Source organism: Lithobates pipiens, unplaced genomic scaffold (genome assembly GCF_037356315.1).
Source record: "Lithobates pipiens isolate NorthernLeopardFrog02 unplaced genomic scaffold, aLitPip1_a1.2 Scaffold_16, whole genome shotgun sequence".
In the NCBI taxonomy this organism is placed as follows: Eukaryota; Metazoa; Chordata; class Amphibia; order Anura; family Ranidae; genus Lithobates; species Lithobates pipiens.
This window is the reverse complement of record NW_027507748.1, coordinates 650,973,795-650,986,079: the sequence shown is the minus strand read 5'-3', so window position 1 is coordinate 650,986,079 and position 12,285 is coordinate 650,973,795. Positions and strand designations below refer to the sequence as shown.

The following is a 12,285-nucleotide window of genomic DNA, read 5'->3' as shown; positions in this document are numbered from 1 at the left end:
ATGTTTTGGGGTTCTATGTAATTTTCTAGCAAATAAATTATTATTTTTACATGTAGAAGAGAAATGTCAGAATTGTCCTGGGTGCTCCAGAACGCCTGATGGCGCTCTCTGCATGTTGGGCCTCTGTATGTGGCCACACTGTGTAAAAGTCTCACACATGTGGTATTACCATACTCGGGAGTAATAGCAGAATGTGTTTTGGGGTGTAATGTGTGGTATGCATATGCTGTGTGTGAGAAATAACCTTCTAATATGACAATTTTGTGAAAAAAAAAAGCTTGATTTTGCAAAGAATTATGGGAAAAAATTACAACTTCAAAAACTTCACCATGCATCTTTCTAAATACCTTGGAATGTCTTCTTTCCAAAAATGGGTCATTTGGGGGGTATTTGTACTTTTCTGACATGTTAGGGTCTGAAGAAATGAGATAGGCCATCAGTACTTCAGGTGTGATCAATTTTCAGATATTGGCACCATAGCTTGTGGACTATAACTTTCACAAAGACCAAATAATATACACCAATTTGTACTTATGTTTACCAAAGATATGTAGCAGTATACATTTTGGCCAAAATTTATGAAGAAAAATTACTAATTTGCTAAAATTTATAACAGAAACAAAGAAAAATTCAGTTTTTTTTACAGAATTTTCAGTCTTTTTTCTTTTATGACGCAAAAAATAAAAAACCCAGCGGTGATTAAATACCCCCAAAAGAAAGCTCTATTTGTGTGAAAAAACAGACAAAAATTTCATATGGGTACAGTGTTGCATGACTGAGGAATTGTCATTCAAAATGTGAGAGCATCGAAAGCTGAAAATTGGTCTGGTTAGGAAGGGGGTTTAAGTGCCTGGTGGTCAAGTGGTTAAACATGTGTGAACTGGTTGGGTCTCAATGTAGGTCTTTTGTACATGTGTAGATACATGCAATAGATGTTTAGAAATGCATTTTGTGATACAGCACTATAATGTGCATCAGTGTGCGCAGAACTTAAATTTGCAGCGGCCATAACCCTTTGTAGGGCGGCCTTAACTTATTTGGCTTACCCAGTGATCAAGTGGTTAAAAAAAGCAGAGGTTTTATCTCCCTGAACCGCATTTCTATATGGACATCTGGACTGTATTTTGCAATGTTCATTAAACTGTAGCTACATTTGCTTACCTGTGAGTCCAGACTTCGAGCAATGCCAGGGTATTCATCATTGTTCTCAGATGAAGGTAAGTTTTCCTGAACCTTAATACGTTTCAGATAGACCTGCAAAATGAAAATCAATTTTAAATGTCTAATATATGTATGTTGTATAGAAATCCGTATTTATGTAAGACTGGCGTACTTTGTGTTAGACTGTTCGGGGGGGGGGGGGGGCAGGCTGTGGCCAGTAGGAGTAAAAAGGAGTAAGACTTCAGGCTCTCTAGTCATATGGCTGAGCAAGGACATTCATAGTTACATAATAGATGAGGTTGAAAAAAGACACAAGTCCATCAAGTCCAACCTATGTGTGTGATTATATGTCAGTATTACATTGTATATCCCTGTATGTTGCAGTCGTTCAGGTGCTTATTTAATAATTTCTTGAAACTATCAATGCCCCTCGCTGAGACCACCGCCTGTGGAAGGGAATTCCACATCCTTGCCGCTCTTACAGTAAAGAACCCTCTACGTAGTTTAAGGTTAAACCTCTTCTCTTCTCATTTTAATGAGTAGCCACGAGTCTTGTTAAACTGCCTTTTGCAAATAAGTTTTATCTCTGTTGTGGGGTTTTATCCCTGTTGTTCTGGTCCCAGTGGCTTGCACCCACCCGAGGGTACTTAGGGAACTCAGTCAAGTAATTGCCAGACCATTGTTCCTAATTTTTACTGACAGTCTACTGACTGGAATGGTACCAGCTGATTGGAGAAAAGCCAATGTAGCACCAATATTTAAAAAGGGTCCAAAATACATCCCTGGGAATTACAGACCAGTTAGCCTAACAACAATAGTATGCAAACTCTTGGAGGGGATGATAAGTTGGATGATAATTCAATAACTAAAACATTTGGTTGGTCTATTTTAGAAGAGAAAGGAGTGGGAAATGCTTAGGAGAGCTTAAAGCAGATCTTAACCTCTATTATGAAACTTCCTTCTCTCATTCCTGCTCCACCCCAGTACACAATCAGTCTTTTTTGTGTGTATGTGTTTACTAACTTTTATTTAATAGATTAGGTTCGGCCCTTCCTCCTCACCTAGGCGAATGACATCAGTGCCCCAGTGCCTCTTGGGATATGTGCATTCCATTCCATTCATTAAAGGAAGGGAGTGGGCCTAGCGGAGCATCCTCTGTAGGTGGCCCCGGAAAAGCCAGCAGCCTCCCGATGACCTCACAGGGGAATATGACAGTGTGAAACCTGAACAGCAGCTGCAGAGAAGAGGATTTCAGTAGGACAAAGCTGGATCCGCTGGGTTGGTAAGTGTCTAAACTGAGGACAACCCAGCATCAGGAAAGCAGAGAAAATAAATAATAGGTGGGAGGATGAACATTCTCTTTAACCACGTGCCACCCGCTAACAGTATATTTGCTGCTAGCAGGCAGCACAGCCAGGTACAGCAACATACAGGTACATCACGATCCACTTCCTGGTTTTTGGCAGGTGAGTACGCTACCCCTGCTGATCTGTGCTATGATTGGACACACACAGGAATTTGCAGGAGGTTACAACCAATGATTTTGGCTTTATACTGCTAATTGGCTCTGGCCAATCATATCACAGAGTTCTCTGTTTACAAACACACAGAACACTGAACACAGAACAGCAATCTGGCTGTTTCTTCTCCCTGAACCAAGCTCTGAGTTCAGGGAAAAAAGGCAGCCATATCCTGTCAGTAAAAGCAGCACACATACACTTGTTATACACACAGTTAAAGTGATACTAAACGTTCCTTTTTTTTTTTTTCTTTCTTTAAAATAACAAAAATGCTATAGTTACCTGCTCTATGCAATGGTTTTGCACAGAGCAACCCCGATCCTCTTCTTCGAGGTCCCCGCCGGCACAATGGCTCTCACTGCTGTCTCTAAGCCAATAAGTAGTGAGGTTCTTGTGCACATTGATGGATTGAGTTAGGACTCAGCTAAGAATAGAATGCATGCAGGTAAAAAACCTTCTGCCCTTACAACCACTTTAACCCCTGGATTGGCCTTCTGATTTCCCCTCTCACCTATTAGTATCATTAATTCAGTGTACACCACTGTTCACCGTTTTAGTGTCACTAGCAACATGAGTGTCAGTTTTTCAGTTAGTGTCCCTCCCAGCCAATGTCAGTGCCAGATTGTCCGCCACACTATCACAGTCACACTACGGGGTTGATTTACTAAAGGCAAATCCACTCTGCACTACAAGTGCACTTGTTGTAAGTGCAGTCACTGTAGATCTGAGGGGAGGCTCTATAATTAGGGAAAGCTCTTCTGATTTTGTCATCCAATCACCTGCAAGCAAAAATGCTGTTTTTTATTTTCCTTGCATGTCTCCCTCAGATTTAAAGCGACTTTACTTCCAAGCGCACTTGCAGTGTGAAGTGGATTTGGCTTTAGTAAATAAACCCCTATAAGTCACATATTACTGCCATTACTATTATAGCATCTATAGTTTTGTAAATTCCAGTATATATACTATAGTTCGTAGACACTATGGGGGTTATTTCCAAAGGCAAATCCACTTTGCACTACAAGTGTAAACCACAAGTGCAAAGTGCACTTGAAATTGCACTGAAAGTGCACTTGGAAGTGCAGTCGCTGTAAATCTGAGGAGTAGATCTTAAATGAGTGGAAGCTCTGCTGATTTTATCATCCAATCATGTGCAAGCTAAAATGCTGTTTTTTATTTTCCTTGCATGTCCCCCTCGGATCTACAGCAACTCCATTTTCGGTGCACTTTCAAATGCACTTTGCACTTGTAGTGGAAAGTGGATTTGCCTTTCGTAAATAACCTCCTATAACTTTTACACAAACCAATTAATATACCCTTATTGGGATTTTGTTTACCAAAGGCACGTAGCAGAATGCATTTTGGCAAAAATGTATGAACAAATTTGATTTTATTGGATATGTTTTATTACTGAAAATAGAAAACATCTTACAATTTTCATACAGAAAAAAAAAAGGCATGCAGTGTGATTTCACAAAAGGAATAAGGCACTGACTATATAATCATGGTAACATTCTTTTTTTTCTTTTAATAACCTAAAGTTGGGCTTTAAAGGTGTAACAAATAAATCTGGCTGCCCCAATATACATGTATAATTACAAGCTACACATTTAAACCTTAACCTCCTAATGTCATTACTTACATTAGACCAATTACATAATCATGTAATCATGATCACATACTATGCATGCTTTTTACAGGACCTTCATTTTAGCTTGTAAACACAAGTCTTTAATTATTTTTTTTATACTTTATTTTTCCCTGTTTGCCCTCTGTGACCGGATCATTCTGACTTTTGCCATTGAAGCCATTATTATAAGGTGGGTTTTTTAAAACATTTTTTTGTCTTTTTTCCTTTATATAATAAAAAATAAAAAAACCCAGTGGTGATCAAATACCACCAAAAGAAAGCTATATTTGTGTGAAAACATAAATTATATAAATTTAATTTGGGTACAGTGTTGCATGACTGCGCAATTGCCAGTTAAAGTAGCACAATGCTAAATAGCAAAAAAAATGACCTGGTTATGAAGAGGATAAAATCTTCCAGAGGTGAAGAGGTTAAAGGAAACAATAAGCTCTGGGTAGGTTTCTCTAGTTAGCTGATTAAATAGCTGGCAGAGGCTGAGACAAAGGTAACATCTACAGATCTGTATACTATGAAATAATGGTGTATTTCCTAAAGACACATGGGGGGTTATTTACGAAAGGCAAATACACTTTGCACTCCAAGTGCACTTGAAAGCGCAGTCGCTCTAAATCTATGGGTTAGATCTGAAATGAGGGGAAGCTCTGCTGATCTTATCATCCAATCATGTGCAAGCTAAAATTCTGTTTTTGATTGTACTAGCATGTCCCCCTTGGATCTACAGTGAATTCACTTCTAAGTGCACTTGCAGTGCAAAGTGTTTTTTCCTTTAGTAAATAACCCCCACAGGGGTTGATTTACTAAAGTCAAAAAGACTGTGCACTCTTCAAGTACAGTTGTTCCAGAGCTTAGTAAATGAGCAGAAGCTCTACTGACTTCCATCATCCAATCATGTGCAATGTTTTTGTATTTTCCTTACACATGATTGGGTACTTTTTGCAAAGTGAAGCCTTACCTCATTTTCTAAGCTCTGGAGTAACCGCATTAGCAAAGTGTACAGTCTATTTGCCTTTATTAAATCAAATCCTCTGCTACTGGGGGAAGAAGGGCAGACTTCTGCTGTATAATGTGCAGACACCAAGGGGTTGATTTACTAAAGGCTAATAGACTGTGCCCTTTGCAAAGTGTAGTTGCTCCAGAGCTTCGTAAATTAGGTAAAGCTTCGCTTTGCAAAGAATACCAAATCACGTGCAAGGGGGAAAAAAAAGCATTTTTGCTTGCACATGATTGGATGATGGAAGTCTGCAGAGCTTTGCCTCATTTAATATGCTCTGGAGCAACTGCACTTCAAAGTGCACACTCAGTTCTTATAGTGCACTACTGAACAAACAGTCCCTGTGTTATAGAGATTACAATAATGGGCAAGAATCAGTAGCTTGAACTGTATAAATAACCAAGGTTTGTATTTTTGCTTCGGATGGAATAGGAAAGTGTCAAAACTTCTACCGGGTTACCGTATATACTCGAGTATAAGCCGAGATTTTCAGCCTCTTTTTTGAGGCTGAAAGTGCCCCCCTCGGCTTATACTCGAGTCATCGCTGTCTGCCCGCTCGATCAGCGTGTCGAGCAGACAGACAGCGGCCATTCTGATTCAAAAGCCGCGCCTCCGGCTCCGCCTTCGCCTGTGATAGGCGGAACACTGAATTTCCCAGCAGCCTGTGTTCCGCCTATCACGGACATCGTATCATCCTCGTACTACGGACGAGGATGATACAATGTCAGTGATAGGCGGAACACAGGCTGCTGGGAAATTCAGTGTTCCGCCTATCACAGGCGAAGGAGGAGGCGCGGCTTTTGAATTTTACAATGGCCGCCGAAGAGGGCACGGGACGGAGGCAAGGCAAGGCAAGGCAAGGCACGGCACGGCACGGGACGGGACGGGACGGGACGGAGGCAAGGCAAGGCACGACACGACGGCAAGGCACGGCACGGGACGGAACGGAGGCAAGGAGGCAAGGCACGGGACGGAGGCTCGGGACAAAGGTAGACTGGACACACACACACACACACACACACACACACACACACACACACACACACACACACAGAGACACACAGGGATGGGTGGATGGATGGAGACACACACAGGGATGGATGGATGGAGACACACAGGGATGGATGGATGGATGGATGGAGACACACACACACAGGGATGGATGGATGGATGGACACACACACACACAGGGATGGATGGACGGACACACAGGGATGGACGGACACACAGGGATGGACGGACACACACACAGGGATGGACAGGCATGTCTCACCCTCGGCTTATACACGAGTCAATAAGTTTGCCAGTTTTTTTGGGGGTAAATTGGGGGCCTCGGCTTATATTCGGGTCGGCCTATACTCGAGTATATACGGTATTTTTATTTTATTGTCTTTGTACCTTTGGGATAAACTTATTTCACATCCTGAAGACTGCCAAAGTGAGAGCCCCCAGAACAGACGTCCCCATTGGAAGATTTTCCCTTAACACTTGTTCTGGGGAAAGCTTAAAATGTGGGTTTTAATGACAATGGTGTCTGTTACAAATAGAGTGCCAGCATTTCCCCAATGGGAAAACAGACAGTAATAAAAAAATGACAGAAGGTCTAACCCTTCCCTACTCTATCCAAAACTAACAAAAACATTTCTCTAGAGATACACTTTAAAGGATAAGTTCATATTTTGTAACATGTTACACCCAAAATGCCCACCCGGCCTCGTCATTCATTTACAGTGTTCTTTGAAAGGGAAAACTACAAACACTGAAAGCCTTTGCTGCTGTCGGTTTGTAGTTCTCAATGAACTATCAGGGCACTGTTGATCACCCTTGGTAGTTCGTTGAGCTTCCTGTCAGGGTGTAACTGACTGCCAGTATCGGAGGTATGGGCAGACAGCTACATAGACAGTCTGCTGATCATGGGTGCAATGCTTTATGGGTCCCTAACAAAAAAGAAACCAATGAGCTTCCAGCTTTTATTACCAAAGCTTAATTAAACAAGCTGAGGTTAGAAGCTCGTTGGTTTCTATGCAGAAGTGAGCCTGATTTTGCACTTTCCAGCTTTAGTAAATAAACCCCATTGTGTACTTAAAGGTGAAGTATTCCTGTATTTTTTTTTTTACCTGCAAAAAAAAGTGCATTGATGATTTTTTTTTATTTTGGAAAAGTGAACTTATTATTTCCCAACAGACAGCTAGGCAGGGCTGATACCAAGTCTTACAATTTTTGTACAGAAAAAAAGGCATGCAGTGTGATTTCACAAAAGGAATAAGGCACTGAGTATATAATCATGGTAACATTCTTTTTTTTCTTTTAATAACCTAAAGTTGGGCTTTAAAGGTGTAACAAATAAATCTGGCTGCCCCAATATACATGTATAATTACAAGCTACACATTTAAACCTTAACATCCTAATGTCATTACTTACATTAAACCAATTACATAATCATGTAATCATGATCACATACTATGAATGCTTTTTACAGGGCAATGGGGTTTATTTACTAAAGGAAGATCCACTTTGCGCTGAAAGTGCACTTGGAAGTAAAGTCGCTGTAGATCTGAGGGGGGCATGGAAGGAAAAAAAAAAACAGCATTTTAGCTTGCACATGATTGGGTGATAAAATCAGCAGAGCTTCCACTCATTTCAGATCTACCGCTTAGATTTAGAGCGACTGCACTTCCAAGTGCACTTTCAGTGCAAAGTGGATTTGCCTTTCGTAAATAACCCCATTTGTTTCATTTTAGCTTGTAAACACAAGTCTGAGGATTCAAAAAGCATTTTCATAGCTTTGCAAGTAACAATCTTACTTGGGCTTAGATACACCTTGGGGGTTATTTACGAAAGGCAAATCTCCTTTGCACTGCAAGTGCACTTGAAAGTGCAGTCCCTCTAAATCTAAGGGGTAGATCTGAAATTAGGGGAATCTCTGCTGATTTTATCATCCAATCATGTGCAAGCTAAAATGCTGTTTTTTATTTTCCTTCAATGCCCCCCTCGGATCTACAGCAACTTTACTTTCAAGTGCACTTGCAGTGCAAAGTGGATTTTTCATTAGTAAATAACCCCCTTTAAGTCTTTTTAGATTAGTCCTGTAAAAAAAAAATCTATGTTCTTGGATTATTAAAAAATTATTTTTTTATACTTTATTTTTCCCTGTTTGCCCTCTGTGACCGGATCATTTTGCAATTGAATCCATTATTATAAGTTGAATGTTGACTTTTCCAAATCCTAAACCTGTCTAGATAGTGCCAAAAAATAAAATGTTTAGCATTTAAATGTCAAAGATCTTTCTTATTCCATATGGACCCCTGGGTCCGGTCATTGAAAAACCCAAGATTCTGTAGATTTTGGCTGCCCTTAATCTTAAAATAGTACTCAACCCATATATCTGATATCTATCCCCACTTGTAAAGGTAGAGCTCTTTTTTAGAACAATCTACTGAGTTGGTCAGAATTAGTTTTTGAGGGAGTTTATTCCACATTTTTACAGCTCTTACTATGAAGAAGCCTTTCTATATGTCAAGGTACATCTCTTTCCCTTCAGACCTAAAGAGTCCCCTTGCCCTCTGTAATGACCTGAGTGTCAATAACTCTACACCAAGTTTACTACATGAACCACTTATTTGTTTACACATATATAACCATATAGACTGGGAAGAATTTATAAGTAAAGGAAACATATTCATTAATATGCAAGCACCAACATTAGTCAAATCCAGTATAAAAAAAAAATCAAACAAATAAAAACATCAGTAACAAATAATTAAAGTAAAATAAAGTAAGTAAAACATACTGTTACTTTTTTTTTTCAATACAAGTAGCAATGTAATTTAGATTTTAAAATACGTAGCATTTTATCTATGTTTTAGATTTTTTATTATTATTGAAACTTCACAAATGAGACTCACAAAAAATGTAAAGCACTACTTTAACAACTTTCTGCATTGAAATTATTAAAAGTATATGTATACAAGTAAAAAAAAAAAATTAAATAAAATCTATTAAAGAATACAAACACTACAAAAGCATAAAAAAAACCCTATAAGAAAATAAGAACCCAATTTTAAATCACAATAGAATACCCAGAGTAAACAGTAATCTACCTCTGTTATACAGACAATGGTGAAAACTGGTACTGTAATAAAATATATTACTATATGCTATATATTACATTATCTATAATTTTGTATTCAACACTCTGCTTTTATCCTAAATGTTATTTCTTTTTAGTTGTTAAAAATTATTTCTATACATTCACATACAACTGTTAAAAAAAAAAGTACAATTATTATAGTCTCTTTATCTCTATGTCCAATTTTAAATGTACCTCTTCAGGTGTGTCTTGCCATGGAGCAGGGAGTGCAGTGACGGACAGAGCCCAGAATAACAACACAACTGGAAAACAACTCATTGTTCCGTTATTGGAGTTGTAAAAAGGAGTGCGTCTGTCCAGATTGTCATCAATTTATATCACCTTTTCTCCTAATTCCAAGGAAATTTAGAACCGCAAAGTAACAGAAAAAACCGTATTTTTCTGGAGAATACAGGTGTTGCTGACAGCTTCCTGCAAATTACATACAATAAGGTACAGTTGCGGAACAGACTTTCAAAATTAAAACGGTCACCCAGGTGTTATATACCGAAATAAAGGCTGCTTCCAGAGCACTTTTTGAAGAAAACAAATAAGTAAAGATGGCCATGCACTAATAAACTTATTTCATTTAGCCTACAGCAGGGGTCAGTAACTTTTTTCCACTTAAGGGCCGGGTTCAATGTATGTGAATGCATGGAGGGCCACATTTACCTGCTAATAAATGAAGATAATAATAATCTTAACATAATAATAATTTACATTACACAGCCCCCACACCTCTGGACCCCTTTACATTACACAGCGCTGCACCTCTGGTTCCCTTTACATTACACATCCCCGCACCTCTGGACCCCTTTACATTACACAGCCCCGCACCTCTGAACCCCTTTACATTACACAGCCCCCACACCTCTGGACCCCTTTACATTACACAGCGCTGCACCTCTGGTTCCCTTTACATTACACATCCCCGCACCTCTGGACCCCTTTACATTACACAGCCCCGCACCTCTGAACCCCTTTACATTACACAGCGCTGCACCTCTGGTTCCCTTTACATTACACATCACCCTGCATCTCTGGACGCCATTACATTATACAGCCCCCTCACCTCCAGTTCCCTTTATATTACACAGCCCCCACACCTCTGGACCCCTTTACATGACACAGCCCGCACCTCTGAACCCCTTTACATTACACAGCCCTGCACCTCTGAACCCCTTTACATTACACATCCCCCTGCACCTCAGGGTGCCTTTACATTATACAGCCCCCACAACTCTGGTTCCCTTTACATTACACAGGCCCCTGCACCTCTAGATCCCTTTATATTACACAGTCCCCACACCTCTGGACCCCTTTACATTACACAGCCCCCCCCCGCACCTCTGGACCCCTTTACATTACACAGCCCCTGTACCTCTGGACCCCTTTAAATTATACAGACCCCCTGCAGATTACACAGCCCCCTGCACATAACACAGCTCCCCCAACCCACCACCCTGAATATTACACAGCTCCCCTATACACACCCCCTGTATATTACACAGCTCCCCCCAGCTCTGCCCTCTCCTACCTTGCCCCATGAAGAGAGGAAGACAGAGCAGAGCGGAGCAGGGAGCAGAAAGTAGAATAAGAACACGGGAGAGACACAAATCAACGCTGATAAGACAGCGGGAGCTTCCAGACTTTTTCATATTATCTAGCTGGTGATTGGTTGTTAGGACCACCTAGCAATCAATCACCTGGAAAGTTAACTCAAGAAGCTCCCGCTATATTACCAGCGCTGCTGTGTGTCTCTCCCATGTTATCATTCAGTTGCCTGCTCCCCTCTTACTTAACCACCTAAGGGCACTACATATATACTGAGGCAGGCGCTCTATTGCGTGAAACAATGTACCTGTCACTGCACGGAGCAGGAGCCGATGGGCATTTCCGGCAGACCCGATGTCCGCCACCCACGCGCGATCGCTTCACAAAGAGGCAGAATGAGGATATGCCTCTTTGTGAAGTGATCGCGTGTGGCTGGCAGACAAACAAGGCAGAATCCTGTTCTGACAGGGGAGAAAATGGAGATCATCTGTTCCTAGTAATCAGGAATAGCGACCTCGTTGTTGTTCCTGTCAGTACTTCCCCCACACAGTTAGAAACACACTGAGGGGACACATTTAACGCTTTGATTGCCCCTGATGTTAACCCCTTCCCTGTCAGAGTAATTTATACAGTGATCAGTTCCTTTTTGTTTAACACTGATCACTCATTGGTGTCACTGGTCCCCAGAAAGTGTCACTTAGGGTCAGATTTGTCACAGTCTCACTGATCGCCCGCCATTACCAGTAAAAACAATAAAAAAAATTAAGTCAATAAATCTATCCTGTTTTTTTGTAGACGCCTTATCGTTTTGCGCAAACCAATCAATATACGCTTATTGCTAATTTTTTTACCAAAAATATGTAGCAGATTATATATTGGCCTAAATTGATGAAGAAATTCATTTTTTAACTTTTTTTGGGGATATGTATTATGGCAGAAAGTAAAAAATATTGGTTTTTTTTTCCAAAATTGTTGGTCTTGTTTTGTTGAAAGAGCATAAAATAAAAACTGTAGAGGTGATCAAAAACCACCAAAAGAAAGCTCTATTTGTGGGAAAAAATGACATATATATTATTTGGGTACAGCGTCACACGCCCGTGCAAATATCAGTTTAAAAAACACAGTGCCGTATCGCAATAAATGGTCTAGTCATTAAGGGTGTAATTCCTTCTCGGCTGAAGTGGTTAAAATGTCCATGGGCCAGGTGCACACAAGTTCATTATGTGCACTGACGGGCCTGACATTTAGCAGGGGTAAGCCACGTGCAGCCCAAGGGCTGTA

General features: G+C 40.4%; 1 protein-coding gene across 11 annotated transcripts in view; it reads right to left on the bottom strand.

The window, feature by feature from the left end:
- LOC143984065 (uncharacterized) overlaps positions 1-9,771 on the bottom strand; it is a 96,069-nt gene extending 86,298 nt beyond the window's left edge. For 7 of the 11 annotated variants that reach the window (XM_077484362.1, XM_077484363.1, XM_077484364.1 and 4 more), the window contains exons 1-2: positions 9,646-9,770; positions 1,162-1,254 (exon numbers count right to left, since the gene is read on the bottom strand). In XM_077484362.1, coding sequence (XP_077340488.1) covers positions 1,162-1,254; positions 9,646-9,729 — 177 coding nt within the window. In that variant the 5' untranslated portion in view covers positions 9,730-9,770. Of the gene's footprint in view, positions 1-1,161; positions 1,255-9,645 lie in introns of all 11 variants that reach the window. The other 4 variants (XM_077484366.1, XM_077484369.1, XM_077484365.1 and 1 more) reach the window with 1 other exon arrangement.
- Positions 9,772-12,285: the final 2,514 nt, after the last annotated feature.